The sequence below is a fragment of the Phalangium opilio genome, unplaced genomic scaffold (assembly GCF_054372755.1).
Source record: "Phalangium opilio isolate 3A_F unplaced genomic scaffold, DU_Popi_V2 ptg000106l_1, whole genome shotgun sequence".
Classification (NCBI taxonomy): Eukaryota; Metazoa; Arthropoda; class Arachnida; order Opiliones; family Phalangiidae; genus Phalangium; species Phalangium opilio.
This window is the reverse complement of record NW_028324208.1, coordinates 520,709-547,981: the sequence shown is the minus strand read 5'-3', so window position 1 is coordinate 547,981 and position 27,273 is coordinate 520,709. Positions and strand designations below refer to the sequence as shown.

Below are 27,273 nucleotides of genomic sequence, written 5' to 3'. Positions count from 1 at the left end.
ATTTTAAGTATTGGCATTCGCAATAAAATCTTTCTATTAACGTTTGATTACTCAAATAAGCCTAATAATAAATTTTACGAAGCACAAGCACTTTCTAAGGTTCTTTTCACTTCTCAATAACAAATTTTGACAATGAAAAATTATCGTTTCAAGTTTAAATTTGCCTAAAAACGATAATGATAATTTAATTAACTCTTAATTGGGTTCTTTTCAGATACATATTTTCCAAAGACAAAATATCGTTTCAAGTTTAAATTTACCTATAAACGTTAATAATAATTTATTTAATAAACTCTTAATTTTAACTAATAAGAGTAATCAATTACTAATCATCACTTATGATCACCAACTTTAAGAATAAAAGTTCAATATTATTTTTATAAACGCAATCAAAATAAGCATTGTTAACATGATAATTAAAAACCTTATACTACAACTTCACATTAAGAAATGAGTTCAGAAATAAATGTACTTGTTTCTCTCACCAGAAGGAAAACAATTATCTAGACATCAATAAACAATATCAATATCATCATCCCATTCGTAAACGCAACAGTTATGAACCAAATTTCAAAATTTGCACAAACTATCTTCGAACTCACTTCCTTGCAGATTTCAGACGCTTTTCTATGCCTACACCCATGGACGAACCAATGCAGTATTGCTTTGTCCATGCTACACCTACCGGCGTTTCCCTATTGTAACGTCATCTACGTACACTACTATTTTAGCAACAATTTGGAAGAAATAATTATTCATTGTTAACTATCTATTAAATTTAGTTTTTTAATTGTAAATTTTATGTAAGAGCAAAACAGTTTAAAATTAATTTGGCATATGTATTAAAATTAGGCCGACATGATGGCGCTAAAAAGAGCCTAGATCTGACTTAGATAACTAGCCTTCATTCCGACTCTCAGAGCATTCCACCCCCATTTTTCCTTATAACTACTCCCCCAGTTCAAAGAATTCGATTTACATGCATAAGCGCGACTTTTGAAGAAAATTCGAAGGAACCGAAAATTAACATTAAGTTTTATGGGAGGAGGTAGGTTTTTGCCAGATCCTTCCTTTGTCCTATTGATCCAAATGACCTTAAATTGTAGTGAGACGTGTGTTTCAATGTGTTTTATTATACTAAGAAAGATTAAAGCTTTTTTGTGTAAAAATTATTTTCCAAGGCCAAACTGATGATATCTTCGGATCTACTGATCCAAATGTCCTGAAATTTTACCTTGAGGTGTGTTACAATCTATTCTATTATATTAAATGGGATAAATATTTTAATAAAAATGAATTTCTAATGTGAAAATTTTAAATTCAGTATTTAATCCACAATTCAGTACTTACAACCATTTTCCAAGAAAAAAACCCATCCCCATCCTTGTCCAAAACAGGCCTTTTAGAGAGTAATAGATTATAAAACCAAGACCTCTTGAACCAATATTCTTAGTTTTGTAAACGTGCAGAGGGGCAGGTCTTGCGAAACCTGATCAGTTGAATAACATATAATGAGAAAAATTCTGCGTTCGTTACCAAATGATACTGATAAAAAATTATTGCATTAAAATGTAAGGTCTACCTCGCAAGAAGCTTCAGAATGTCATCGAAAAAGCAGAGTATCGCTGCGAGGAAGCTATTTTCTTCTTGGACCTCCTTGACAACCAAATATAATTTAAAACTATATCTCAAGTAAATCCTGTTTTTTTACCAACAGTAACTGATATTGTGATACTTCACCCCCTCCCTTACAGTTAGTTTCTTAATCATGATTTTTCTACTCTTCATTGTTTTTCAAAATATGTAATATTTCCAATAAATATAGTTTTGAACTAAAATTGCGTTGCGTTTACATAATAACGTTTACTTGGTAGAAACACAAGGGCTCTTCTGAACTTTCCCATTTAGGTGTGTTGTAAGCTTTATGGCCTGTAATTTGGTTTAATTACAGGATTTTTAGTGCCATGTGTAAGCGATATGTTTAATCTTGGAAAGGGCCTGAAAGTACTTAATTTATCATTTTGACAAAGCTAATTAATTTGAAAGTTTTCAACCATTTTTAGATATAATACATTGTAGCACATCTCTCATTAAAGTTTCATTACATTTGGACCATTAGATCTAAATATATTGTGGATTGAATACTGAATTTACAATTTTGGCATTGATATTATTTATCAACTAGAGTGAGATATAGACCGAGTGGGGAAAGGTGAAGCCCCGCCCATTGACATGCGCGGTAACCACTGGATGTTTTACTTCCAACAGCAACACGTAGATGGCGGGGATATCTACACTTTGGCGCGAAATTTAAAATGCTTCGTTTTACAACATTGGTGTTGATATAGATAATGTTAGTTCAAATCTTAATAAAATGTTAAATATTTGTGTTAGAATATATTTCCCACGATGTTTTAAACACAGCATACACATTGTTTATTGCTAAATAATAAAGTAAATATGTCTAAGTTCATGATTTTAGCAATATTAAATGTATAATTACGGAAGTAGTTTGTCTTTGGGATTTGAATTTATTATTTCTTAAATAAATATGGGTTGTAAATGCCCATTTTCGAGTTTCAGAAAAACAAAAATGAATTTATATTTCGGATTATTTCCCAAATAATCCCAACGTTAGGAAATTTATCAGTGGACCGAGCAATGATGCCTTAAAATTTAGAATTTAAAGTACAATTCCCAACATGTTTTATACACAACATACACATTGTTTACTGCTAAACAATAAAGGATTACATGTATTATTATTAATCCCGACGTTAGGAAAAATGGTTAAAATTATTTGTAGACCGATCGATGATGCCTAAATTGGAAAATACCTGCACTTGCGTCTTTGCAAGATCATGTCTTGTTTTTTTTTCAATGAAAGACGTAATAGTTTTCCAATAGCTATTATGTTTGAAGGATCATTTTTCTCAGAATTTTCGCAGTTAATTCCACGATGAAGAGAGTAGTTTTGTAAAGTGCGGTGCTTGGAGTCAATTTAGCTACCAAACGATAATGAAACAGACTGAAAGTAAGTTTACTTTTGTTATTGTCATAACTTTGCATTAAAATAGCCGAAGCAAAACAAGTTTAACATACATTCATTCTATTTCATAAACGTGATTATTTACATTTTTAGCCAAATCAATTAACTTCATGCGCCGTAATTTACAAAGACTTCTTTCCTCATCCCGGAATTAACCTCAATAAATCACAAAAACAAACCTGATAACAAACAAGCAAGATATGTTATTAAATCTTATTTTATTATACATTTCCGCTGTTCATTCTTTTATTCATCATAGGGGCTTCAATTGATCTGCATATGGGAGTTACTTTATTATTTCTACCAAAGAAATTCAGAGAAAAATTACAATTGAATGTTCATTGTGTATAAACAAAGTTGTAAAACAACTCACGAGATTATACACTTGATACACATTTTCAATACAAAATATCAAGAGAATTACGCATAAATGAAATAGTCACGCGTACAAATTTAAATTGGAAAAAAGAAAGAAATAAATCAGTGATTTTTTCTCCCTCTCTTCTTTGAACATTCAGTAACCTTCAATAAGTTGAAGTCGAATTATTTTATGTACATCAGATACGTTGTTCGAAAAAAGATCAAAAACGCTAGTTAAGGAATTGCATTTGCATCCTAATTGTAATACTGCTATTGTAAAATGTACTTTGGGCTGCGCAAATGTTTAGGAACAGATAAATTAAGAGCATTTAATTGAGTTGAGGGCTGGAGAATGTTATGAACTAACTTGTGAATAAAAGTAACATGATTCAGTCGTTAATTTTGAGGAGATCAAGGATGGTCAATAATAGTCCATATTTATATGTATGGCTTTAGGTAAAAAGTATTTATGCCCGAACTCTATAAAACTACGCTGTATTGCTCTACCTTTTTAGGAGAAATTGGCTACAGGGCAACCTGGAACGAACTAGGCTTAAATATAAGATGCGGAAATGACGCAGAGATTTCAACTGACGACAAAACTAAAACGAAATCTCTAAGGAACGACGACATAAGCTAATAGTCTTGATGACGTTCCTACAAAAATGTAACTTAGCGTCGAATATTGTACCCAAATCTTTAGTTTGAGTTGCTGTGCGGATGTGTTAGGAGTTAATTAAGTAGGAGTTCAGCGACATTCAAACGAATTGGTTATTAGAAAACTATTATTCTCTCATTGATAGAACAAAACATTACCATGCAAAGACGGAAGTGCCGGTACTTTCTTTTTAAGGCATCATTGCTTGGTCCACTGATAAGTTTCCTGACATTGGGATTATTTGGGAAATATACATTCATTTCTGTGTTTCTGAAACTCGAAAATGGGCATTTACAACCCATGTTTATTTAACAAATAATAAATTTAAATCCAACAGACAAACTTTTCCATAATTATACATTTAATATTGCAAAACTCATGAACTTAAACATATTTACTTTTATTGTTTAGTAATAAACAATATGTATGTTGTGTTTAAAACATGGTGGGAAGTATATTTTAAAATCTATATTTTAACACAAATATTCACCTTTTTATTAAGATTTGAACTAACATTATCTATATCAACACCAATGTTGTAAAACGAAGCATTTTAAATTTCGCGCCAAAGTGTAGATTTTCCCGCCATCTACGTGTTGCTGTTGGAAGTAAAACATCCAGTGGTTACCGCGCATGTCAATGGGCGGGACTTCACCTTTCCCCACTCGGTCTATATCCCACTCTACTTTAGAGATAAGATTACGGGAGGGTGTGGGTTCGGGCCTACCGGCTCTCTAGAATTAACAACGGGTTGAAAGACCACCCCATTGAAGAAGCTATAGAAAGAGAGTTTTCGGGGAATTCCGCAATTCATTCCTAAAATTTTCCACACCTTAAGCTTTGGCCTTTGGGGATTGAATCGACGCTGTACGTGTACACTGGTTAGGTCAACAATACTTTAAACCCGGCAGGCTGCAGAACTGCTAAACATGTACTTTCGGCTTTTGGTTTTTCGTGATTAGGAAAGTCACCGACGGTATAACGCGTTTTTTTAGCCATTATTATGAGTTCAACTTCAAATGTTCTTTGCTTAATTTGCTACGGCGAAAGCAAAAGAAAAGTGATTCTCAAAGTGCCAAATCCAACGTTATGGGATTTAAAGGAAATGATTCAATCTAATTCTTTCTTCTCGGATATCAAAGATGGAGATTTTATTTTCCAGGTAAGATTAAATGTTTCAATACATTTTTTATTTACCAGTACTTGAGTTCACCGAGGGGCAGTCATTCAGCGTAATCGATATACAAGCTGTACTATTGACTGTACTATAATGATTACGCGTAACCCGTAATGAGTAACTGCCCCGCGAGGTCTCACTGTACTTCCGATGCCTTTGTTTAGATTCTATGATTTTAATTATTATCTCATGCGAAAACACCGAATGCTAATATTTGTCTACTCTATAAATATTATCTTAGTTAGTTTAGTTAAATGCTCATGTCAGATTAGCCACTCCTTTCTGTAAATTAGCTATGCATTATTTGGAATTATTTTTTATCGAGGACGTCTAGAGGGGTAGTAACAATAGGGTCGGTACCCTTGGTTCTACCATGGATAAAGAATGCGCGTGAGAAAATTTGTTTTCACGCTATAGGATTGGCAGCTCCCTATCTCGAACGACAACTTATTTTGTATATACTCTGTTACAACATCAGTTGTCAGCACGCGCAAAGCTAGCTCTCTATGTAACTTAGCTTTTTAGGGACGAAAAACTTCGGGACTTTCAGGATTAAAATATCCCCGAGTTTTTTTATCTCAAGTGCACGGACGTCTGGGCTTTTGTTTTAAATACGTGTAGTAGGCTGTAGGAAATCTCACACGAATTTGAAACTAAGGCCTAGAGGTCCGTGCACTCGAGATAAAAAAAACGCGTGGATATTTTAAACCGTGAAGTCCTGAAGTTTTTCGTCCCTTGTCAGCACGCACAAAGCTAGGTTACATAGAGGCCTAGCTTTTCGCGTGCTGCCAGCCGATGTCGTAACAGAGTATATACAGAATAACCTGTCGTTTGAGATAGGGAGTTGTCTATCCTGTAGAGTGAAAACAAATTTCCTCACGCGCAGTCTTTATCCATGGTTTTACTGGGTAACGGTCTTCTACAGTGGGCGGAATAAAGGGGACCAACAAACCAGGAGGATTCATACCATTTACACAAGGAGGCCTGGATTTAGACTCACCCAGTGAGTCAGTCCTCTTTGTGTAACAGAGTTTACAGACTAGGAGGATTCATACCATTTACACAAGGAGGCCTGGATTTAGACTCACCCAGTGAGTCAGTCCTCCTTGTGTAACAGAGTTTACAGACTAGGAGGATTCATACCATTTACACAAGGAGGCCTGGATTTAGACTCACCCAGTGAGTCAGGCCTCCTTGTGTAACACCCGAATCCTGGCATCGCTGTGAAAATGGAATGAATCCTTCTAGTCTGTAAACTATGTATACTGTCCTGTTTTAAAGTCAATAATCATTTACTTTTACTGTAAAAATTTAATGTATTTTTATTTTTTAATAGTCCAAATTAATTTATTTTTCAAGGCGTACGACCCTGACTTTAACCAAAATGTGGATTTAAATAACCAGTCAAAAATTGAAGATAAAATGCTAATTAAAGTTATTAGAAAAAGCAACATGGTTTGAAACCGTCTTTAATTTTTAGACGTTATACTGCATGCTTCTAATTAATTTTTGCCTATAGGAACTAGATTGTACACCTCCAGCTGCTAAAATGATGAAAACAATAGAAATAGATTCAATCACCAATGATGTTATTGAAATTGTGGTAAGAATTTTCTCTTTTTATACATACTTTTCACTAACGGGTTTTTTGCCAATCCCCAAGTGTTGGTGAGTCAATAAAGCTATCTCAGACACCTTAGTGTGAAGTCACCCATGCTATTTGCCCATAGAACCTAAGCGGTATCAAACATGGCCGCCCACTGGCAAAGCTGGTCTCATGACGTTTTACCTAGGCACTAACGTCACAACTGAGATAGCTCTATAGACTGCAGCGAGAAAGGCTATAGTAGTTTTGGGTGCACTGAAGTTAAAGCTGAGAGAGGGGGGGACCGCGTTAGTGACATTCATCGTATAGTCTCCTTAATTCAAAAATTTAATAAAATAGGAAGGAAATAAAACTTTACAATCAACGGTGGGTAATTCAAGTACCGAAAATAAAGAAACATGGTAAATATTAAAACAATTAGTAATGATGTTGTCTCCAGTCAATTGTGTCCCAAATTAAAAAGGAAAACCTTTTCAAACACCTTGCGTAAATCTTTTTAGTGTAATGAATGCTGAAAGGTATAACCTTGAGGAAACCACAAAAATAAGCAGAGCGACATTTTCCTTGCAACACAAGCTTCCCGAATTTCCAATGGTTTTAATTCAAAAAGAAAAATATGTGGCTTCAACTGAACAAGAGAAGAAGCGAACTAACAGGGAAATAGTCAACATTTTATACCATGATTTGATTAACACGTTTAATTCAGTGTAAGTACATTTCTACTAAATGTTTATCCTTTGCCTGGTATGAGGCTTGATCTAGCTTACTAGGGACAATTCACTTGGCTCTACGGTGGGTCAATCTGAATCGGTATTTAACGAATCTAAACAAATAAACGTGATTTAATCAATACTCAGTGGAAGTAAGGTGAGGGTGTGTCGTTAAACATGGAAGTGATGTGCCCCTCGATTGACGTAATCTGTGTACACGCTGTACCACTTTATTAAAGAGGTAACGCATAATATTTAAAAGCCCTTCGCTTGACAGCGCCGAAGTGACTACGTGAAGTCCACTATCAGTGAGTCTGAGAGCGATTAGCCCCTTGAGGTTACTATAGAAAATCAGTTGATAATATCCCACGAGTTAGTTTCAAGCTTTATAATGTACACCGATTAACCTGAAGTGATCATCCTCTCATAGTTTTGCAATATTAACATAACAAACTATAACCTTGTTCTTGATTTTATCATAAGTGTATATTTCCATAAGTATGACACTTCCTATACTTCGTAATGCTAGAGACTTACTGGGAGCTAGTTCGAGAACGAAGCGAGAATTGACTTAACTCGGTTTTGCAGTCCATCTTCTTATTTAGTCTGTACTAACCCTTTGACAGCACCTCACCAGGTGTCGCTTAACGATAATATATGACCTACGTCACTTCATGACAAGGTCTACCAGTTACAAATTTATGGAACCTATCTTATGATTTTATGTAAAAAATATTCTAAAATTGTATTACACATGTTTAGATATCCACCATCTCACGCCCATGTGTCAGCAAAACTGATTAATGCATTTCCTTATCTTGGAGACTCGGTAAGAAATATTTTTATTGCAACTTTCTATATGAACTCCTGATCTCGCATAAATAGAAATAGAAATAATCGACCTACACTAATTTATTTGACAAAGTAACTACAATTAAAACAATAAATAAAAGTTATTGGGTTTCCTTTAATCATAGTACAAACGGCTGAAACTTTGAACAAAATGACAGCCCCTTCACCCAAATAATATATTTGCAGGATATTTGTTTCTCGGGGAGCGGGTTTCATAATGGGACCACGAACTGTTGAAACAAGTTTGATTTAATTTTTACTCTTGGTTTTAAGCCATATGTAACCGGCGTTCTCCTAGACCATAATTAAACCTAATTATGGTGCTCTGGTGAATATGACCCATTAGTAGTCTCCACAAGGTTAACTTAAAATCCACAGCTCCATTTGCACGAGAGCATGATCAGTACAATTACCTATGTCCAATGTGAGTGCAGGTCAGATTTGGCTTTAAAATCAAGAGTTGAATTAATTCCAGATTTTCATCATTCTATATCAAATGAAATTAACTTGCTTCAAAACTTCATGCTCCCTTTATATATAAAACTACAGTAGGTCAACATTACCAGAAATAATAATGAATTTTCTCTCTAGGAATTGTGGAGTTTGTTGTGGAGAAACAAATTCAAAAACAGTAGGAAGCAAATGAAAGGAAACAAAGCTATTGAAAATGCCAAAAAAAAATATGGACGAACAAAGTTTCAAATCGAGGCTAAAAAGAGTCAGCTTGAGAAAGAAAGAGTCTTAGCCAAAGATTTTAATCCACATCTTGAGAATGAGCTGGGAAAAAGCAATAATACAACTCGTACTAGTACTAGTAACGAGTCCTTAAGTGCAATTAACACAGATCAGAATTCTTTGGAAGAGCCAATTATTGATGATGTTGAATCTCAAAAGCAATGTTCTTCTATGGAGGACATCCTTAAGGAAAAAAGCCCGGAATTGAAAAGGCAAACTTATTCCAAGAATTACAAACAACTTGATAAAAGACGTTTAACTCGTTTCAAAGTATGGAAATAGTTTCGATGGGTAGATTTTCAATCAGCTGTAACTCTCATAATCATATTTTATATTAACTTTCTTATATTGAAGCAATATCACAGATTTATGCCACTTATTGTGGACTTGCTTAACTAAATTTACTGAGAAAAAATGCATATGACAGTGAAAAAGCTGATTGAGTATAGGCCTACTTGTTTTAATTTAAAAATGTGAAGTTTGAAACTTTTTGCCAAAATTCAAAGGTAAAGGAATCTTTTGAGGATAAAAAAAGTATTGAACATCATATCAAACAGATGAAGGAGGAGCTGAACAAGAGAGTTGTAGATTACCGTCTCATAAATTCAAAAATGACTAGAACTTTTCAAGATCGCGCTTCTAAAATTCAACTGGGTGTATCCATTACTGATATAACAGAAGAATATCCAGCGTTATGCGAAGTGAAACAAGTAAATTGATTGTTCATTGTTTTAAAAGAAAATTAATGTGAAATTATAAAATCTCTTCTCGCGTGAAATGATTTCCATAATTTATATAACTTTCATAGGATCATGAGTACCTGCGCACCCTAGTTATTAGAGATTTTAATGTTTATAAATTTATTTTCAGTTTATTATGGAATTCCAGCGAATTAAAAACATAGATATTCAGAAAGAATTGTTGCAGTCATTTGAGAAATACAACGACAAAATTTGGACTCTTGCACCTACAGCAGCAAAGAAGTTAAAAAACGACATTTTGGAGGAAATTGGGGATGCTACAGATTTGAATGAGAAAAAAGGTAAGTCACATCACGAAGATTTTTGATCTTCAAATCATATCTTATCAAATTGTATTTTTTTACTTTATATTTAGAAACAAAAATTAGTGGAGCACTTCTACTCATTCCCAGCATTTACAACGAAAAGTTTAGCCGCATGTTTTTAAAAGAAAACGACATTAATGATATCGATGTCGAACCTGTACTAATTTATGGAAAATCAATTCTTGGCAGCGAAACGTACAAGTTATATGTCGATAGAGTGAAAATATTGGAGGCTAGTGAACTGTCATCTGCTATTCTAACATGGTTTTGCTCGTTTTGGATTTTCAATATAAACTACATGGATGGCTTGTTAAAAACCTCCATGGTTTACGAATTCCTTATTTTGAACATAAGCAAGTGTAAAACTGCTAGTGGAAAAAATCTTTTGTCGAAATTTTACTAAAAGTTAAATTTGTGAAAAACTAATTCCAGGATTTAAAAAAAAAATAAACATAAACAATTTGAAATGGAAAATAGTTCTAGATGCATTTTAATTTGCCAAACCTATGGGGAGTACAGGCGACGCCTAAGGGGAGTACAGGCGACGCCTAAGGGGAGTACAGGCGACGCCTAAGGGGAGTACAGGCGACGCCTAAGGGGAGTACAGGCGACGCCTGAGGGGAGTAAAGGCGACGCCTGAGGGGAGTAAAGGCGACGCCTGAGGGGAGTAAAGGCGACGCCTGAGGGGAGTAAAGACCTCATTTGGGGAATAATTACACCTCATTTGCGGAATAATTACACCTCATTTGCGGAATAATTACACCTCATTTGCGGAATAATTACACCTCATTTGCGGAATAATTACACCTCATTTGCGGAATAATCTCAAACACAGAGAAGTAATTGCGTGCAATATATGGTGTCATCTCATAACATTAAGGGAATAAGGAAATTGTGCGGTAGTGTTATAACACTGTTCAAGGATTTAAGTTATACCGTATTAGGAGCTATAGTATACCATGTTGAAAGAAATCCACACCGTTGGAGGAATATAAATAGCCCTTTTATGGTATGATATTCCACCGTGTTGAATTCAAAACTTGGTTTTCTTACACCATTTAGGTGATTTAAATAGGATATTTCGGTTATAATTTTATTACTTCAATGGTAAGTTTTTAAAATTTTTAACACCGTTATAGATATTATTGTACTCTCTTCACGGAGTTTAATCAGGCCTTTTAACCACGTTAGAAATGATTACTCAAAAATTTTTTACACCTTATAGAGAGTAATGTTATTCCATAATAGTAGTAAAAAACACACTTTAATGGGGTGCAATCTGGGACAAACTAAAACTCCCCATATTGAGTAACTTTACTCCTTGTTTTTTAAGAGTGTATTATCTTGCTCTCTAGTGGGAGGTGGTGGTGGCCTCGGTTTGGTATTTGGGCACCCAAATGAATGATTAGGGACTTGCCCGTTTGATGGCTTACTCTTAGATTCAAATTTATCGGACCTAGCGTATAAATTGGATTTAGCCATTTCAGTTCTTATGGCGTCTGATACTAATTCTCTGATAGTGCGGTAGGTTTTTCTAGCTAAATACACCTTTAATTCTCCCAGTAAATTATTATAGATAATGCTTATTTGGGTGGAGGTTTCTAATGGTTTCTTAAGATTCATAAACCAGTCCTCCATTTTCTCAATGTACTCAACCGCTGATTGACCATAACGCTAACGGGTGTTCATAATCTTTTCTAACGTAGCGTTATCAGTATCATCCGAAGCAAACTCTTGGGTTAAATGGTAATCAAACCGAAGCCATGTTCTAATATTTACTTGTTTTTCCCACCATTTAAAAGCTGGACCCAATTCGCGAGAAAAGCATTTTCGGGCATTCCCCTACTCAATAAAATTTGTATTACTTTGGTTAAAAATTCTTGGCGACCCCCCCTCTGAGAACTTTCCCGTAAAGGTAGGTAGGGACATGGCGGGGAGCCCCGAGCTAGGAACGGGTTGTGGCCCATTGTTATTCCTGTTAACACTTTCTTTAGAGCTATGTTTTTCCAACGAGGGATGACTACCTTCAACTTGACCAAGCGACTTAAAGGGAGCAACGAGGGGAGGCTCTTCAGTGAACGACAAAAACGGGGCCTGATTATTTTCCAGGTTAACCTCCGATTGGGCGTTCCGCGCGTTAGCACTGCTTGATGCAGCAGCATTGGCATTGCGTAATAGCGAAACTTCGGACCTCAATGATTTTAATTCCCTTAATAATTCCGCTAATTCTGATTTTGATATGGTTGCCTCGTCCCCTAAAATAGTTTTACTGTCGTCACTATCTTCTCCCTCATCGTTTTGTCTTATATTTAACTGGTTTTTCCTGAATTGCGTATAGCCATTTCTCTTTGTTTTAGTCTTTCTGCCCTTAATATAGCCTGATATGCATTAAAACAATCAACACAAGAAGAATAATTGCATGCTACGGGATCACACGAGTTGTGATCGCCGGGCATAAAAATAATCTAAGTTTACTAAAGGGTACTAATTAAATTCTGATTTATTCTTAACCTCTAAAGGTAAATTTTGGTTTTATGGGATACGGGCTTTGTAGACCTGGATCCATCCCGGACGGACCCCCAGTTTTGCAACGTTCTTTCGGGAACCACTTATCTGGTCCTCGCTGGTTCCCGACTTAGCCTATGGTTGTCAAAAGCGGATCTAATACTTAATTCTAATACTTGATTCTTAAGTTAATAAACGGTACCAAGGTCTTCAATAACATTTAACAAAGATTTAATGGTAATTATAAACACACTTTAATTATTAATTAAAATACTACTAATAAACAAAATAATAAACATATAACTCATGCGCAATAATAATACTAAATTGCATGCCCGCGCTAGTACTAGAAGTAAGCATGCATTGCGCCTTATCGTTTTATTCTTGTTCTTATCTAAACTAATTGATTATTAAGCATAGTTTCGTAACTTTTTAACTAGAACTTTTAATTTAACTATTTATTGGTGTAGGTGGCCAATCTCTTAGTTTCAAATTGTTTTTATTTTCGACGTCAAATGTCTAATATAAACTAAGGTTTCCCTTCGTAATATCAGTGGCTAATGCACTATAGGTGCGTGCGTCTTATTTGTTAATTACTTTAATACCGGAGTATTCTTAGTAGTAATTACGGTTTCGTTTTACGTAATATTACGGTAGGGTATTTGACTGGTTATGGACTTATCTCATAGTTTCTGCTAAACTCCATTTGCGGCGAACTGGCGATTTCCTTAATTGCGGCGAACTGGCGAAGTCCTTATTGGCGGCGCATAGCTCCAATCCTCAAACTCATTTCATCAAGTAACTGTTTTGTCGGATTCGTGTAATTGGTGGGCTGCTTCTTCCTGATGCTTCGCACATAGTTCTTTGATTCAACTTTTTAATTGCGTAGTTTTAAATCCGCACGAAACATAGTTTAAGTCTTTAAGTCCTTTCTTACATCGCGCACTCTTAGGGTAGTAGTCCGCTTTTCTAAAAAGAGTTCATGCTCACTGCTCAGGATGAGAGTCCAAGCGAGAGTGTTTTTCTTATTTTTTTAACCGTGTACATAGAAAACCTAATGTGACCCATTTTGTGGGTGGGTCACGGCTTTTCTCTGGGTAAGCTTATTCTATACATGTTTACACCTGCATGGCGTCAATATGTTTTACCAAGGTTCGAAGCCCTTGATTTCAATAGTTTCTTTTCAAAGGGGCATAAGATCTAGATAAGTCTTGACTAGTTTCAAGAAGCTTTAAAACCAACTCGAAAGAATCCAGGTCAAAGTTCTTACAGCCCTCCCCTTTTCCATTGCAAAAGTGGAGTAACACAAATATACGTTACAATCTAAAACGCACCTGAAATTATTCTACAAAGTATCTGAAACGCGTCTGCAATTATCCTGCAAAGTATCTGAAACGCGGCTGCAATGACCCTGAAAAGTAATATTAATAATAATAATCTAAGCTTTTGTCTATGAAGGGATTTCCACACTAAGCCTGTGGCTTGCTTACAGGTGGGTCCCTTTACATTGCATAGAGGGGTGGTGGCTAGCCCCTATGCCACAGCTAACCTACAGCGCCATATACTAACTATTGCCGTTAACCTCTGCAAGTTTTGATGGAAAGGAGAAACCGGGTTAGACCGCAGAGGAAAACTCCTTTTAACAAGAGGGGAGAGAACTTGCAAACTCTACGCAGAAGGATTTGTTCCCAGATTTTCAACCGGTGCCACAGTCCGGGATCGAACCCGGGATCCTCTTGCTGCGAGGCGAAAGCGCTAACCGCTACGCCACCCCACTGATCGCGCCTGCAAATATCCTTCAAAGTATCTGAAACGCGCCTGCAATGATCCTGAAAAGTATCTGACACGCGCCTGCAATTATCCTACAAAGTATCTTTAACGCGCCTGCAATTATCCTACAAAGTATCTTTAACGCGCCTGCAATTATCCTACAAAGCATCTGAAACGTGCCTGCAATTATTCTACAAAAGTATCTGAAACGCGCCTGTAATGGTTCTTAAAAGTATCTGAAACGCGCAAGTAATGATCCTGAAAAGTATCTGAAACACGCCTGCAGTTTTCCTACAAAGTATATGAAAAGCGCCTACATTTATCCTGCAAAGTATCTGACATGCGCTTGCAACTTTCCTAAACATTATCTGAAAAGAACCTGCAACTATCCTACAAAGTATCTGAAACGCGCCTGCAATGATCCTGAAAAGTATATGAAACGCGCCTGTAATGGTTCTGAAAATTATATGAAACGCGACTGCAATTATCCTACAAAGTATCTGAAACGCCTCTGTAATGATCCTGAAAAGTATCTGAAACGCGCCTGCGATGGTCCTGAAAAGTATCTGAACCGCGCCTGCGATGGTCCTGAAAAGTATCTGAAACGCGCCTGTGATGGTCCTGAAAATTATCTGAAACGCGCCTGTGATGGTCCTGAAAAGTATCTGAAGCGAGCCTGAAATTATCCTAAAAATATCCGAAACACGAATGCAATTATCCTACAAACTTAGCAATTTCCGACTGTAACATGCATACAAAATATCTGGAAGGTACCTGTAATGAGCCTACAAAACATCCTTTCTTACGGGAGTTACTTTTTCCCGTATGTTTTCTAGCTGAAGGGAAGCTATTTTATGACTCTAGAGTAGCTAAATTTTGTATACTGCTGTACTGAGTTTTCCAACGGAAGATGTTTTTTCTGCGAAACGTCTAAAATGTTCTTCACTGCTCTCTGAAGTGCATCTTAATTTTGTCTGAAGTTGAACTTTTTTAGGTTTATTTCCGTATTATTCCCGACTATTTCAGTTTATTTGCAATATATTACAGATTCTAAAAAAAATCTACTTAACAGCAAAATGCAGCCGTAAATTTTTGTACGGGGGTGCATGTTTGTTACTCCATCTCGAGCTTCCTTAAAATAACACCTTTCCATTGATAATTTCCAAAATTTACGGTAATTCTTGGCACAAACAACTACAAATTTCACATTTTTTCAGATGATTCTTCATCCATAATAGATGGATATGAACTCATAATTTTCTGAGTTTTATCATCGAGGAACCAGAATCTTTGAATAGAAGTTGTTTGGCGAAACAGTTTTTAACAGTGTAAAATTTTAATATTTTATATGGTGGCGGCCCGTTTCCGCACAATTTTGCATAATTAATTATCGGACAATTTTACATAACTCCTTTCCGCTCAGTTTGGAAATAAAACATTTTTATTTTCTTGCTGATCACTTTTTAAAATCCTTAAAATCATGTTGCTGGCCTATGGGACCGATTATAGCCAAAGGGTAAGGTTCTAAGATCATAAAATTGGGGAAGCTATTTAACGATAGATTTATTTTTTATGCAGTTTTTACAAATGAAATTAAAAAAATGCATCTGCTACTCTTGTTTTTTAACAAAGACACGTTTTTCATGCTCACGTATATCAATACTTTTCAATGTCGATAGTGATATTGCAATTTATCTAATTTATCCTAAACCTAACCCTATCCGAACCAAATTTAACCCTAAATCTTTGCGGAAATGGGTTATGGTAAAAAAATGGTGAACTAAAATTTCGACGTAAAAACTGTGCGCAAACGGGCCATAAAATTGTGCGGAAATCGGCATCCTCGGTTTATATTGCTGTGCTCGACTAAGAGACTACGATTATATTAACATAAACACTAACGTTTACACTAAATGAAAGTTAAAAAAAATTTTAATAACTCTATAGAATCATATTTTTTGTGTATTTAGTCTTATTAAATATTATAAATAGATTTCCTTAAATTGACAGATATTGCTGTATTGTAAACATTTCAGTGACTACAGGCTACAATTCGTATACGCTTCAAAAGAATTTGTTTCGAGTGTTTTGAAGTTCACAAAGAAAGCAAATATATTTTTACCGCATCAAGTAGCACGCCAAGTTCAATTGATCCAGACATGATTGATACTAAAGAAAATGGCTTTCAAAAAGACTTCGACTTCAAAGATTTTATAAGATTAACATAGTATGGCAACCTGTCTGGACACTTACTCGTTAGAGTATCTAAAATGATCGCCGCCGAAGGTTTCCACCCTTTTATATTATTTAAAATGTTTCAGGGTTCTGGTTTGAGCTACGCTCGACGTTCCAGAGCTTTATTTTGAAATACAATTTTATATACAGCCCTCTGTGTTTGTGCAAGGTCTAGGCTAACAAAATACTTCTTTGCACTTCATTATAAACCATGTTACGATAAAACTTTATGCTAAAACAACAACTCCGATATGCTTATATATTTTTACAGTTTTCGATCGAATTATAAGTAACGAAATTAAATAGAAGTGTTTAATTTCGATCAATTTAATTATATTTGATTTTGAAATCTTTGTAGTTGGCTAAAAATTATTATTTTAAATTTATTAATTTGCAAAGGAATCGATATTTACTTCTTAGCATTGTATCAATATTTCAAATTTAATTTCACTTTCAATTTTTTATAATTACAAAAAAAATTACATCACTTAAATTATTTAGTGACACAATTTGGTTCAACATGGGCCTATTTAGAGGGCTGCAAAGTGAAAAAAGTCATTCCCAAAGCCTGCCAACTCCAATGGTAAAATTTTCACAAACGCCACTGCCACCCTAACGCCATCGTTATATTTTCAACTCCTCCCTAACGCCACACTAAAGTTCATTTCATTTTTGAATCCCTGCCAAAGCCAATTGTGAAGTTTCACACGAATTCCAATCCCTGCCAAAGCCGATTGACAGATTTAAAAATATTTCCAATCCCTGCCAAAGCCGATTAACAGATTTAAAAATCTTTCCAATCCCTACCAAAGCCAATTGATAAATTCAATAATATTTCCAATCCCTGCCGAAGCCAATGTGAAATTGGAAAATTTTTCCAATTCCTGCCAAAGCCAATGAGAAATCCGACAAGTTCTCTAATAATCCCTGCCAAAGCCAATGAGATATGCGACAAGTTTTCTAATCCTTGACCAAACTAATGAGATATCCGGATTATCCGACAAGTTTTCCCATCTCTGCCAAAGCCAATGAGAGCTTCAACAAACTTTCTTACTCCAAACACAAAAGCATTTAACCTAACTAATTTTCATTTATATTTACCCCAACGTTTCCCAGCCGGCCGTGTGGTATATTATGAACTTAAATATTATGAAGGTTTTCCAACGTTATCCCACTGCATTTTTTCAATTATTTTTACTATAAACTCGAACATTGTTTATAATTGAAGTTTTCTTTTTTACGTTTAATCTAAGGCGACGGAAAAATTTATGACTCTCTAACTTAAAAAGAACAAATAGTTTTAGTTTCGTTTTCTCTCGCACAGCAATGAATTTGATTTTATTTTGCGGCTGACGGCTGTACCAGCCGCGACCGTCATGTCCCGTCTGTGTAGGGTTGAACTTCATGCATCCCGCTTGCGCCAAAACACCCGCGTGGGGAATTCAAATAGGAAAAATTGACTAACATCACTAATGCCACCCAACTCCGGTTGAATAAAATAAGGCTGGCTCTCAATGCCACCAACTCCATTTGGATACTATAAATGCCAACGCCAGCCATAGCCACCTGAATCCAACAATAATCCAGTCCCGACCGACTCCCGTATAAGTTTTCGAAATATTTCCACTCCCTTCCGACTCCGTTCCATTTCAGAGATAATATTCCCAAAGCCACCCAAAGCCAAATTATTTATTTTACCCAACTCCAACTCCGACCAAAAATGAGGGAGTCCCTTGGCTTTCAATGGAGTTGGAGTTTTCCCAAAGCCTTTGCAGTCCTCTAGGCCTATTAGACTTTCAATAAATAACAAGTAGGTTGGCGAAAACCATATTTTACATGGAAACACATAGAAATACGATTGAAAAGACATACTTACTTTGGTTGTGTTACAAATGAGAAACCAGGCAACCAGAAAGACGTCAATTTTAACTTTGTTCATTAATATTTCTAATCATCAAACAAAACTTTGATGTTTGAGTTGAATTTAAACTTTTTATCGAGTGAACAAGTCTACACTTGTTCAATCGACAAAGTTGGTATAACGGGAACGTTACTTGGTTGTACACATGAAATTTTTACTTCTCTTATTATTTCAAAATAAAATGTTTAGCACGTAAGTGTACCTAGTAAATTTTTGTTTTCACGAGCTTATAGTCAATTTAACTTACACAACGTTGAATAATGACGACTTTCTACCTAGCTTGAACGCTTCACACGTTTTTGCGGCTTTTGCTATCGACACGGCACCCGTGGCTTTTAACCTCTCCGAGTGACGTATTTAACGGAGAGGTTCTAATTTCGACGAGCCTGTCTGTGTATCTGTGTGTCTGTCTGTTTTACACTCCAGGGGACCGCGTTCACTGTTTTCAAATCGGAGCAAATATGTTCTCAATTGCCGAATCGCATTTACCATTCTCGGAAATTTGGATTCCTCATACACTGGAATTTACTCCATTATCTGCCTAACATTACCATCTTCTGGTCTGTTGTCCATCCCATATGAACACCAGTCTGTAATTACTGGCTTCTAAACACCACCATCATCAGGTCTTTGGTCCATCCCACATAGACACCAGTCTTTACTTACTGGCTTCAAGACACCATCATTTTCCGGTCGATGGTCCATCCCACATGGACACCAGTCTGTACAAACTGGCTTCTATCTCCATCATCATCGTTAAGGATAAGACATACGCCGCGAACGGCAACGGTTACGAGAAACGTCCGGCCTCCCAAATGGTGGGGCTTCCACTAAAGGTTGACGCAAATGCGCTGTTCTTATCCATTTCTAAGATTTGAAACATTTAAATAATACCAATTTGAGCAGGGTAATACAACAGGCGTATCCTTCAATTTAATTCAAGCCTCTCAAGAATGTCAAATTATTCTTTTTTAAAACAATGTAACGCTCAATAAGGTGAATAACTAACGAATAAAATATACATATAACATTAATTATCTTTATTTTAGTATCTAAGATTATCTTGTTTCTCAACTCCAAATTAGTACCGAAAGAGTTAAAAAGCAGTCTATAAGATTTTCTGTGTGTGCGTCCGTTGTTACATTAGAGCCCTGCGTTAGCAGTTTGCCTTGTTGATGTGTAAAGAAAACTTACAAAACTTTAATATTCCCCTTTTCTATAATATAAAGTGAATATGTTGAAATATTTTTCGTAACTACGATGCGTTTAGTAGTTTTGTATCTTTAAAGCTGTGTTTCATTCTGATATTCCAAGGACGTTTTTTACTTAATTATTTGAAATGTCTGTTTATATATTACTTAATTATTTGAAATGTCTGTTTATATATTACTTAATTATTTGAATTGTCTGTTTTTATATTATTTAATCTATACTACATCTGTATATAGAATAATCCTTGCTTTAATGACTTCGAGAAGAAAACTAAGGCCTGGACTCTGGCGGGTAAATCAATTATTTTCCGCAATAGGTTTAGTGAATCGTAAAGTAAATAATTGAGACCTGAGGTGAAGAAAACTTTGGGTTTCAATTTTCGTGTCTGTAATGAAGGGACATTAACGGTTCAGAGTGAGCCGAAAGTTAATTACACGTTTAAATAATCAGGTTTAGATTTTATAAGAGAAGAAACTATCATGGTGGCCATCAGGTCAATGAAAGGGGTAATCGTTATCGGGTTATAGCTTAGAAGTTTTCATTCTTATTTTGGTGCGCATTGACTTTCAGTCTAACCACATGTCAGCTTTGGTGATATTTAACGTTGACACTCATGTTGGCAAACTAAGAATATCGTTGAGGTGAAACGAGACAATAGTGTTTATACTGCTAACCAGATGTGTATGTAGCTATAAGAATATAGGGTTAACAGAGAGGCGTAGACAATTGAGCCTTTTCAAACACATATAGGTTATATTTCTCCAAAATCTATAAACTTCATTTCCTGTTTTTCCCCATTTACTGATTTAAATGTGTCCATGACATATCTTTATTGGATGTAAATGTCGTCTGCTTAACTGTATATTCGCTATGCTTGGAATACTGCTTTAATAATTCGTAAATTTTTTGTTCAAAAAAGAGAAATAATTCTATATCTAGGTTAATAAGTTTGTAGTAGTAGTCCTCTTCTTGACTCGGAGAGGTAATATTTTGGTTTTTCCAACTTGTTTTTATTTGATTTCGAAATCAGCATTGATTTTGGATCTCTTAAGTTGGATTTCACGGTTACCGTACCGGATTTCATCAATGACCGACCCCTCGGCCATTACAGTGTATACTAATAATAATTTTTATCTTTACCTTCAAAGGAGCTCAAATATAGAAGTCAATGAAAAATTCATCAAGTACAATTCGACCTGGTATCCTTGACATTTTACCAAGTACGATTCGAACCGACACCTCCGAAACCTCAACAAGTCCAATTCTAGCCAACAATCTTTCAGAAGGATGCTATCTTGTTAAAATAGTTCTTAACGAAAGGGGTGTAGTTGCAATTGTAACGTTACTCGGTGCGTTAAAAGAGGTAGATGTTCCTTCCTCATAGACCCACCTCTTTCAAATTCATTAATTCTTATAACTATCAAGTCTTTTTGTAAGTCTATCGAAACAATGAATTTATGAGTTCATACCAAAATCAAGAAAAAAATATATATTATGAAACAATACTGTAGTGTTCCGGTATATACCTATTAACTAATATTAAATTTGAAGTACAGTATGCGAGAAGATAATACAACTACTATACCCCTAGTCAACTGTTTTATCACCTTGTATAATACACTGTATAGGTTTTTTATAGCAATAAAATTAATTCCGTTAACACAATAGAATTTGTTTATTTTTATTATAATTTAATTTAAACTTCAACCATAGGGCTATTTATGCCGCTTTTACCAAAGTGCAATTATATTGATTTTTATTTAAAGTGCAAGCAAAAGTGGTTTCACCTTCTGTATTCCTTAGTAGATGGCAACCTGCGCCTTTCACGTTAAACAATCCAAGTTCAATATCCTAGATAGGAAACATGCCTTTTTCCAGACCCTTTGTAACGAATACGAAATCCTGCTCCCGAGTAAAATCACTAATTTTATATAGTGACTCAATATGGTAAGTCTCCTTCCTCAAAACTCATGTCACACATATTACGTGTAAGCCACCTGCATTGTTGTTGAACTTGTCGGGATAAAGAGGTAAATGAACATGGTGACTGGAAAATCCATACTTAGTGTTCTCCCGTTAATTTCATATACATCGTTAATTCCTTAACAACCAATGAACCACGAACTTAAAAACAATTGACGATTCTTTCTAGATTTGTCCGTCTTTTCTTTTTAGATTGAAGATCTGATGTAAAGAGTCTTTTATAGTAATATGTCTAGCTCATAAAATTTTCTACAAATTCCAAAGTCATCAGTACACTGAGAGAAATTTCTGTAGTTTGAACAGAAGTATTTTACAATATTGAAATGTAACAAGTTGGGAAAACCAAATATTACCTCTCCGTGTCAAGAAGATTATATAAACTTAAGTATCCAATGAAAACGTTATTATGTTTCTGAGTTGGGGTTTCCCATTTTTGTTGTTGTTTTGAAAAATATATCGCAATGCACGGACATTGATAGATATAGGAGGCAATGAATGAAATATATCGCAATGCACGGGCCTTGATAGATATAGGAGGCAATGAATGAAATATATCACAATGCACGGGCCTTGATAGATATAGGAGGCAATGAATGAAATATATCACAATGCACGGGCCTTGATAGATATAGGAGGCAATGAAGGAAATATATCGCATGCACGGGCCTTGGTAGATATAGGAGGCAATGATAATCTCTCTCTTTGCACGAGAGGTTTATCTTTAATATTTAAATAAATATAATTATTTTTAATTATTTTAATCTTCAATAATTAACATTAATAATAGTTAAATTGTTTAAAATAAAGTTATACCTATTATCTTCTCAAACTTTGCTAATATTGACGTTTAAAGTGAAGGGTACCCCTCTTGCCCGCTTTCCTCAAATTTCGGGGTATATATACGATTCGTTTCCATTATAATAGTAAGGAAAAAGCGCAATTGCGAAACCTCTGGTGGTCGATCCCACCTTATGGAGGCTAGACGTTTCTCGCCGCGTATATCCTAAAACCAAACGATGATAATGGAGTAGAAGCCAATGATACAGATTGGTGTCTATGTGGAATAGACGGAAGACCAGTGGATGGTGGTGTCAGAAGCCAGTGTAAGTGCAGACTGGTGTCAATGTGGGATTGACAAAGAACAGAAAATGGTGGTGATTAGAAGCCAGTAAGAACAGACTGCTGTCCGTGTGGGATGGACAAAGACCAGAAGATGGTGGTGTGAGAACTCAAGTAGAGGAGCCATTTCCGTGACTGTGAAAGCAGTTCGGAAATGGCGAACACGTTTGCTCCGATACACAAACTGCGAACGCGGTCACGTGGGTGTAACAACGGACAGACAGACACACAGACACAAACACAGACACACACACAGACAGACACACACACAGACACGGCCGTTACAGAACCTCTCCTGGACTACGTCACACGGAGAGGTAAAAAATATTAACGGAGTTTTTCTGCTGAAATACAAACACAGTAAAATCGTTTTTACTATTTTACGGAAAACCTTTGTATATTTCACTTATTGAACTGGTATTTCTAATTCTAACTGTAAAAATTACACATTTGTTTCTGTAATTTTGGACCCTCAGTTTTGAACGGTGAATTCCACAGAAATATTTTACAGGGTGACTGCTCGATAGGCATTGCAGGCATTTACTGTATATTTTACAAAAAATATTTTATAGAAGTATCTGTTAATTTTAGCACGAAACTGTGAAAAATACAGCTTTACTTATTTGATTGGTAAAACAGATGCATTCTGTAAATTTTGCAAAAACATTACACAGAATGACTGTTTTGTAGGTATTGCAGATATTTTCTGTACCTTTTAAAATAAGTATTTCATGGTATTATCTGTTAGTTTTAGTCCAAAATTGTGAATATGACAGATTTGCGTATTTGATTGGTAAAACAGATGCCGTTTTTAAATTTTACTGATATTGTGCTACCATGACTTTGTTAACGTTACTAGCAAACTGTGAAAACTACAGTTTATTGGCGATTAAACAAGCAAAGTATGTTCTATGTATAATTTTCAGATACGTGTGTTACCGGAAACCTTTAATAATGCTTCAAAACTGCAAAAACTAAAAGATTTGGTTCTTTAATGTTTCATTCACTTTTCCCCCCAAATTTTACGGTATCTATTTTGGGAAATTACAGTTAAACCCATATAATTGCTACATTAATTTTGACAGACTATTTTCTGTAATTTTTAATTGCGCTCACTTCTTTAACCAATGGTGAACTCAAAAATAATCGACCTCTGTTTGACAGTAAAAATACTAGACCTAATTTTAAAATAGCTCCTATCATTTGCGGCCGTTACTGGAGTTTGGAAGCCAGTTATGGAACCCCTCTTTCCAAGGAGATATTGCCCTCCTTGATAGTGTCCAAGGTCGTGCTTCCAAGCTCTGTACGTCCCTGCGTCATCTTCCTCGCGCCACTAGATTATCTGCTTTGGGCTGGACCCCCCTGTCGCTGCGACGTACCTATCTCGACCTCGTCAGTCTCTATAGAGTTTTAAGTAAATCGAACCAGCGTTACTTCACCTCAGTTCCCCACTTACATCAAACGCGCGGAAATAATAGAAAGCTATTCCTTCCCCCTTCCCGCAAGGGCCCTCTGAGACACTCTTTCTTCCGTCGAACCATTCCCATTTGGAACTCCCTCCCTGATGACCTAGTCTCCCAGACATCAATAATTCATTTTAAAACTGGAGTTAAGAAATTTTTGGGCATTTGAATTCTGACATTATCTATCCTATATTTGGAGCTGTAAGGCTATACAAGCCCTAGCTCGGCAACTTCGTTGGAGCAAAAAAAAAAAAAAAAAAATTTATGGTTTAACTAATATATAATTTTCGAGTTGCAAATCTTCAAATTCCACCATGTCGGTTTATGTGTAATTTTAGCTTTGTGAACGGGTATAGCTTTTAAATATATAGTCTAACCCAAAGTTTCGACGAGATGCAAATCAATGCATATAATTGAAGTAACAGGTGAAAAATGCATCAATTTTTAGTCAATTTAATTTTTTAACTCATCGTGTAGGGGACTAGACTATACATTTTTGGTTCATGAGATGTTTATATTTAGAGTGCATTTTCTCTAAGATTTAGTAAATATTCTACAAATTAGTAAATATTTATATTAGCCCATTAGGTGCCGCGAGATAAAATATAAGAACTTAATAATGCTAAAAACAAGTGCAGGTGGATTCGAGAGAAAGTTCACCGGCCCCACCTTTAGAATGGAAAATAACCGCAACCCCAGGAGGGGGAAATTCTTTGGAAAAAACTAGGAGGCTCCTCTGGGTCAAGAGAGAGACTTTAACCCTTTTTTGTCACTTCCCTCTGGGCTAGAAAGTTTCCATTGTGCGCGGTCGAGTTCGGGTTTTTTTTGGACAGGTTCGATATCAACGGTCTCCTCGCGGGTAATGCAGGTGTGGTTCTTAGAGCTAGAAATGAAACGCGACTTACTGAGTATTATATTACCTCGTTTACCAGCGCCCATTAAGTGAGATTCCACAATTTGAACAAGTACGTTAAATACATTTCAGCATCCTGTATGATAAATGATCTAGGTATAAATGGTGAATTTTGCTGTTTATTTTTAATAGAAGACAATTGAAAATCCATAAATCGGTTACTTATCTTTGGTGTTAATTAAACAGTTTTTCTTTAAAAATAAGGAGATAAAGCCTAGATCATTTATATATTTAATTTATTATAGAACCAAAACGCAAATTTATGTTTATGTTTGTTTACAGACTATGACTAATATAGAAATACCACCTTGATTATTGCGTCATAACGAGTGCCAACTAAACAAGTAAGTTATAAATATTTGCATTGTTTATATTAAAATAGACCCTAATATTGCAACCCCTTGGCCAGATAGGTTTTTCTTTACTTTTTACGGAAATTCAAATGCCGCTTAAAAAATATCAGCCATTATTGCTTTACATTGGCCCTTAAAGGGAGAATGAAATAGTCAGAACAGGTCAAGTGAAAGTCTAGGAAGCTGAAACCAAAATTTTTTGTCCGTCTTCAAAATGTCGTCAATGATTACACCTAACAACGAGAATTTTACCGTTCTTTGGATTGTATTTCGTTTTAAATATCGAATATCCAGAAAAAGCGAGCATGGCTAAGGAATTCATCCTAAGGTATAACATCGTCTTTCTCATATTTTCCCCTTATTGTGTATTAAAATCCATGTTAATATAGTTTTTAAAAATCTAGAAAACCAAAAATTCACATTGAAAACCCGTTTTTCTGCAAGAGTTTTCTTTTTGGGCACTCAAAGTTTGTAATTAAAAGCTATTGTTAATTTAATATTAATCATTTAATTATTTTTCCTTTAGATGCACCGCGAAGATTAACCCAGATAATCTCAAAGGGTGTAAGTCAAAAAACTATGTTTTTAATTAAAAATATGTTCGAGTTTGGCTGGCTTTAAAGGATTTTTAAAGGTTTGGCCTTTACTTTTATTAAAATTTTGCATATTTTAATTTTTTTTTTAAATTAAAAAAATAATGAATCGTTATCAGAGCGAACTCTTTTCAAAAATGGCTTTTACCGAAATTCACGGAATCAATGAATTAGTTTCCACATTATAGGATATAATCAGGCTACAATCGGTTATGTCTTTAATTCTTTGGGTGTAATGGTCTTACATAAAATTTATGGATTTTATAGCCCTACAAGCTACAAAATCAATGTTTCTGTAAATATTGGAGACATTAATCTTGCATCGATTGAGTTCCCGTGCAAAAAAGTGATTTTGATAAGACATTTCTGTGAAATTTACAGGTTCAACACTGAATAATTCTGTTAAATATACCATATCATCTGTTTAAAATACTGATATTTAGCGCACCCCAAAAAAGTAATATATACAAATGTTTCTGTAAAATCAACATATTTTTAACACCAATAAAAACGATGGACTTTACACGGGTTTCTGTAATTATTACACATTTTAAAAGCTGACATATACAGTTATTTCTGAAAAAACCACAGACATTAGTTTTAGATCAGAACAGTTATTTCTGAGAATTTTACAGATTTTGAAAGCAGATCTATACAGTTATTTCTGTAAAAACCACAGCACTTAATTCCACATCAAAACAGTTATATCTGTATATATTGCAGATTTTTAAAGCCTATCTACGCAGTTATTTCTGTAAAAACCACAGACCATTATTTCAGATCAAAACAGTTTTTCTGTAAAAATTACAGATTTTCAATACTGATCAAAACTGTTGCAATCACAGTTGTTTCTGTAAAAACCACAGAATATGGTTACAGTTTTAACTTGTAAAATTGACATAAAAACTTCTGTTTTGGATAAAAACGAATAACCTATAATTATTACAGAACCGTTCTGAAAATCGAAAAAACCATAGTTGCTGTAATATTTAC

The 27,273-nt window shown here is 35.1% G+C and overlaps 1 protein-coding gene and 2 long non-coding RNA genes across 4 annotated transcripts; 2 read left to right on the top strand and 1 right to left on the bottom strand.

The window, feature by feature from the left end:
* Positions 1-279: 279 nt before the first annotated feature.
* Positions 280-1,501, bottom strand: LOC149623842 (uncharacterized). Its single transcript, XR_016374646.1, has 3 exons — positions 1,351-1,501; positions 603-1,257; positions 280-503 (listed from the first exon to the last, which is right to left on the bottom strand). It is a non-coding gene; the product is annotated as an uncharacterized LOC149623842 (long non-coding RNA).
* Positions 1,502-3,018: 1,517 nt separating this feature from the next.
* Positions 3,019-10,616, top strand: LOC149623841 (uncharacterized). Its single transcript, XM_089852200.1, has 10 exons — positions 3,019-3,034; positions 5,063-5,229; positions 6,764-6,847; positions 7,190-7,251; positions 7,351-7,557; positions 8,323-8,389; positions 9,004-9,417; positions 9,654-9,857; positions 10,018-10,189; positions 10,264-10,616. Exons 1-10 carry the CDS (start codon positions 3,019-3,021, stop codon positions 10,614-10,616), a joined length of 1,746 nt encoding a protein of 581 aa, XP_089708326.1.
* Positions 10,617-25,275: 14,659 nt separating this feature from the next.
* LOC149623840 (uncharacterized) lies at positions 25,276-25,958 on the top strand. Of its 2 annotated transcripts, none has more exons than XR_016374661.1 (3): positions 25,276-25,386; positions 25,617-25,678; positions 25,748-25,958. It is a non-coding gene; the product is annotated as an uncharacterized LOC149623840 (long non-coding RNA). The 2 variants fall into 2 exon arrangements; XR_016374662.1 differs by having other exon boundaries at positions 25,744-25,958.
* Positions 25,959-27,273: the final 1,315 nt, after the last annotated feature.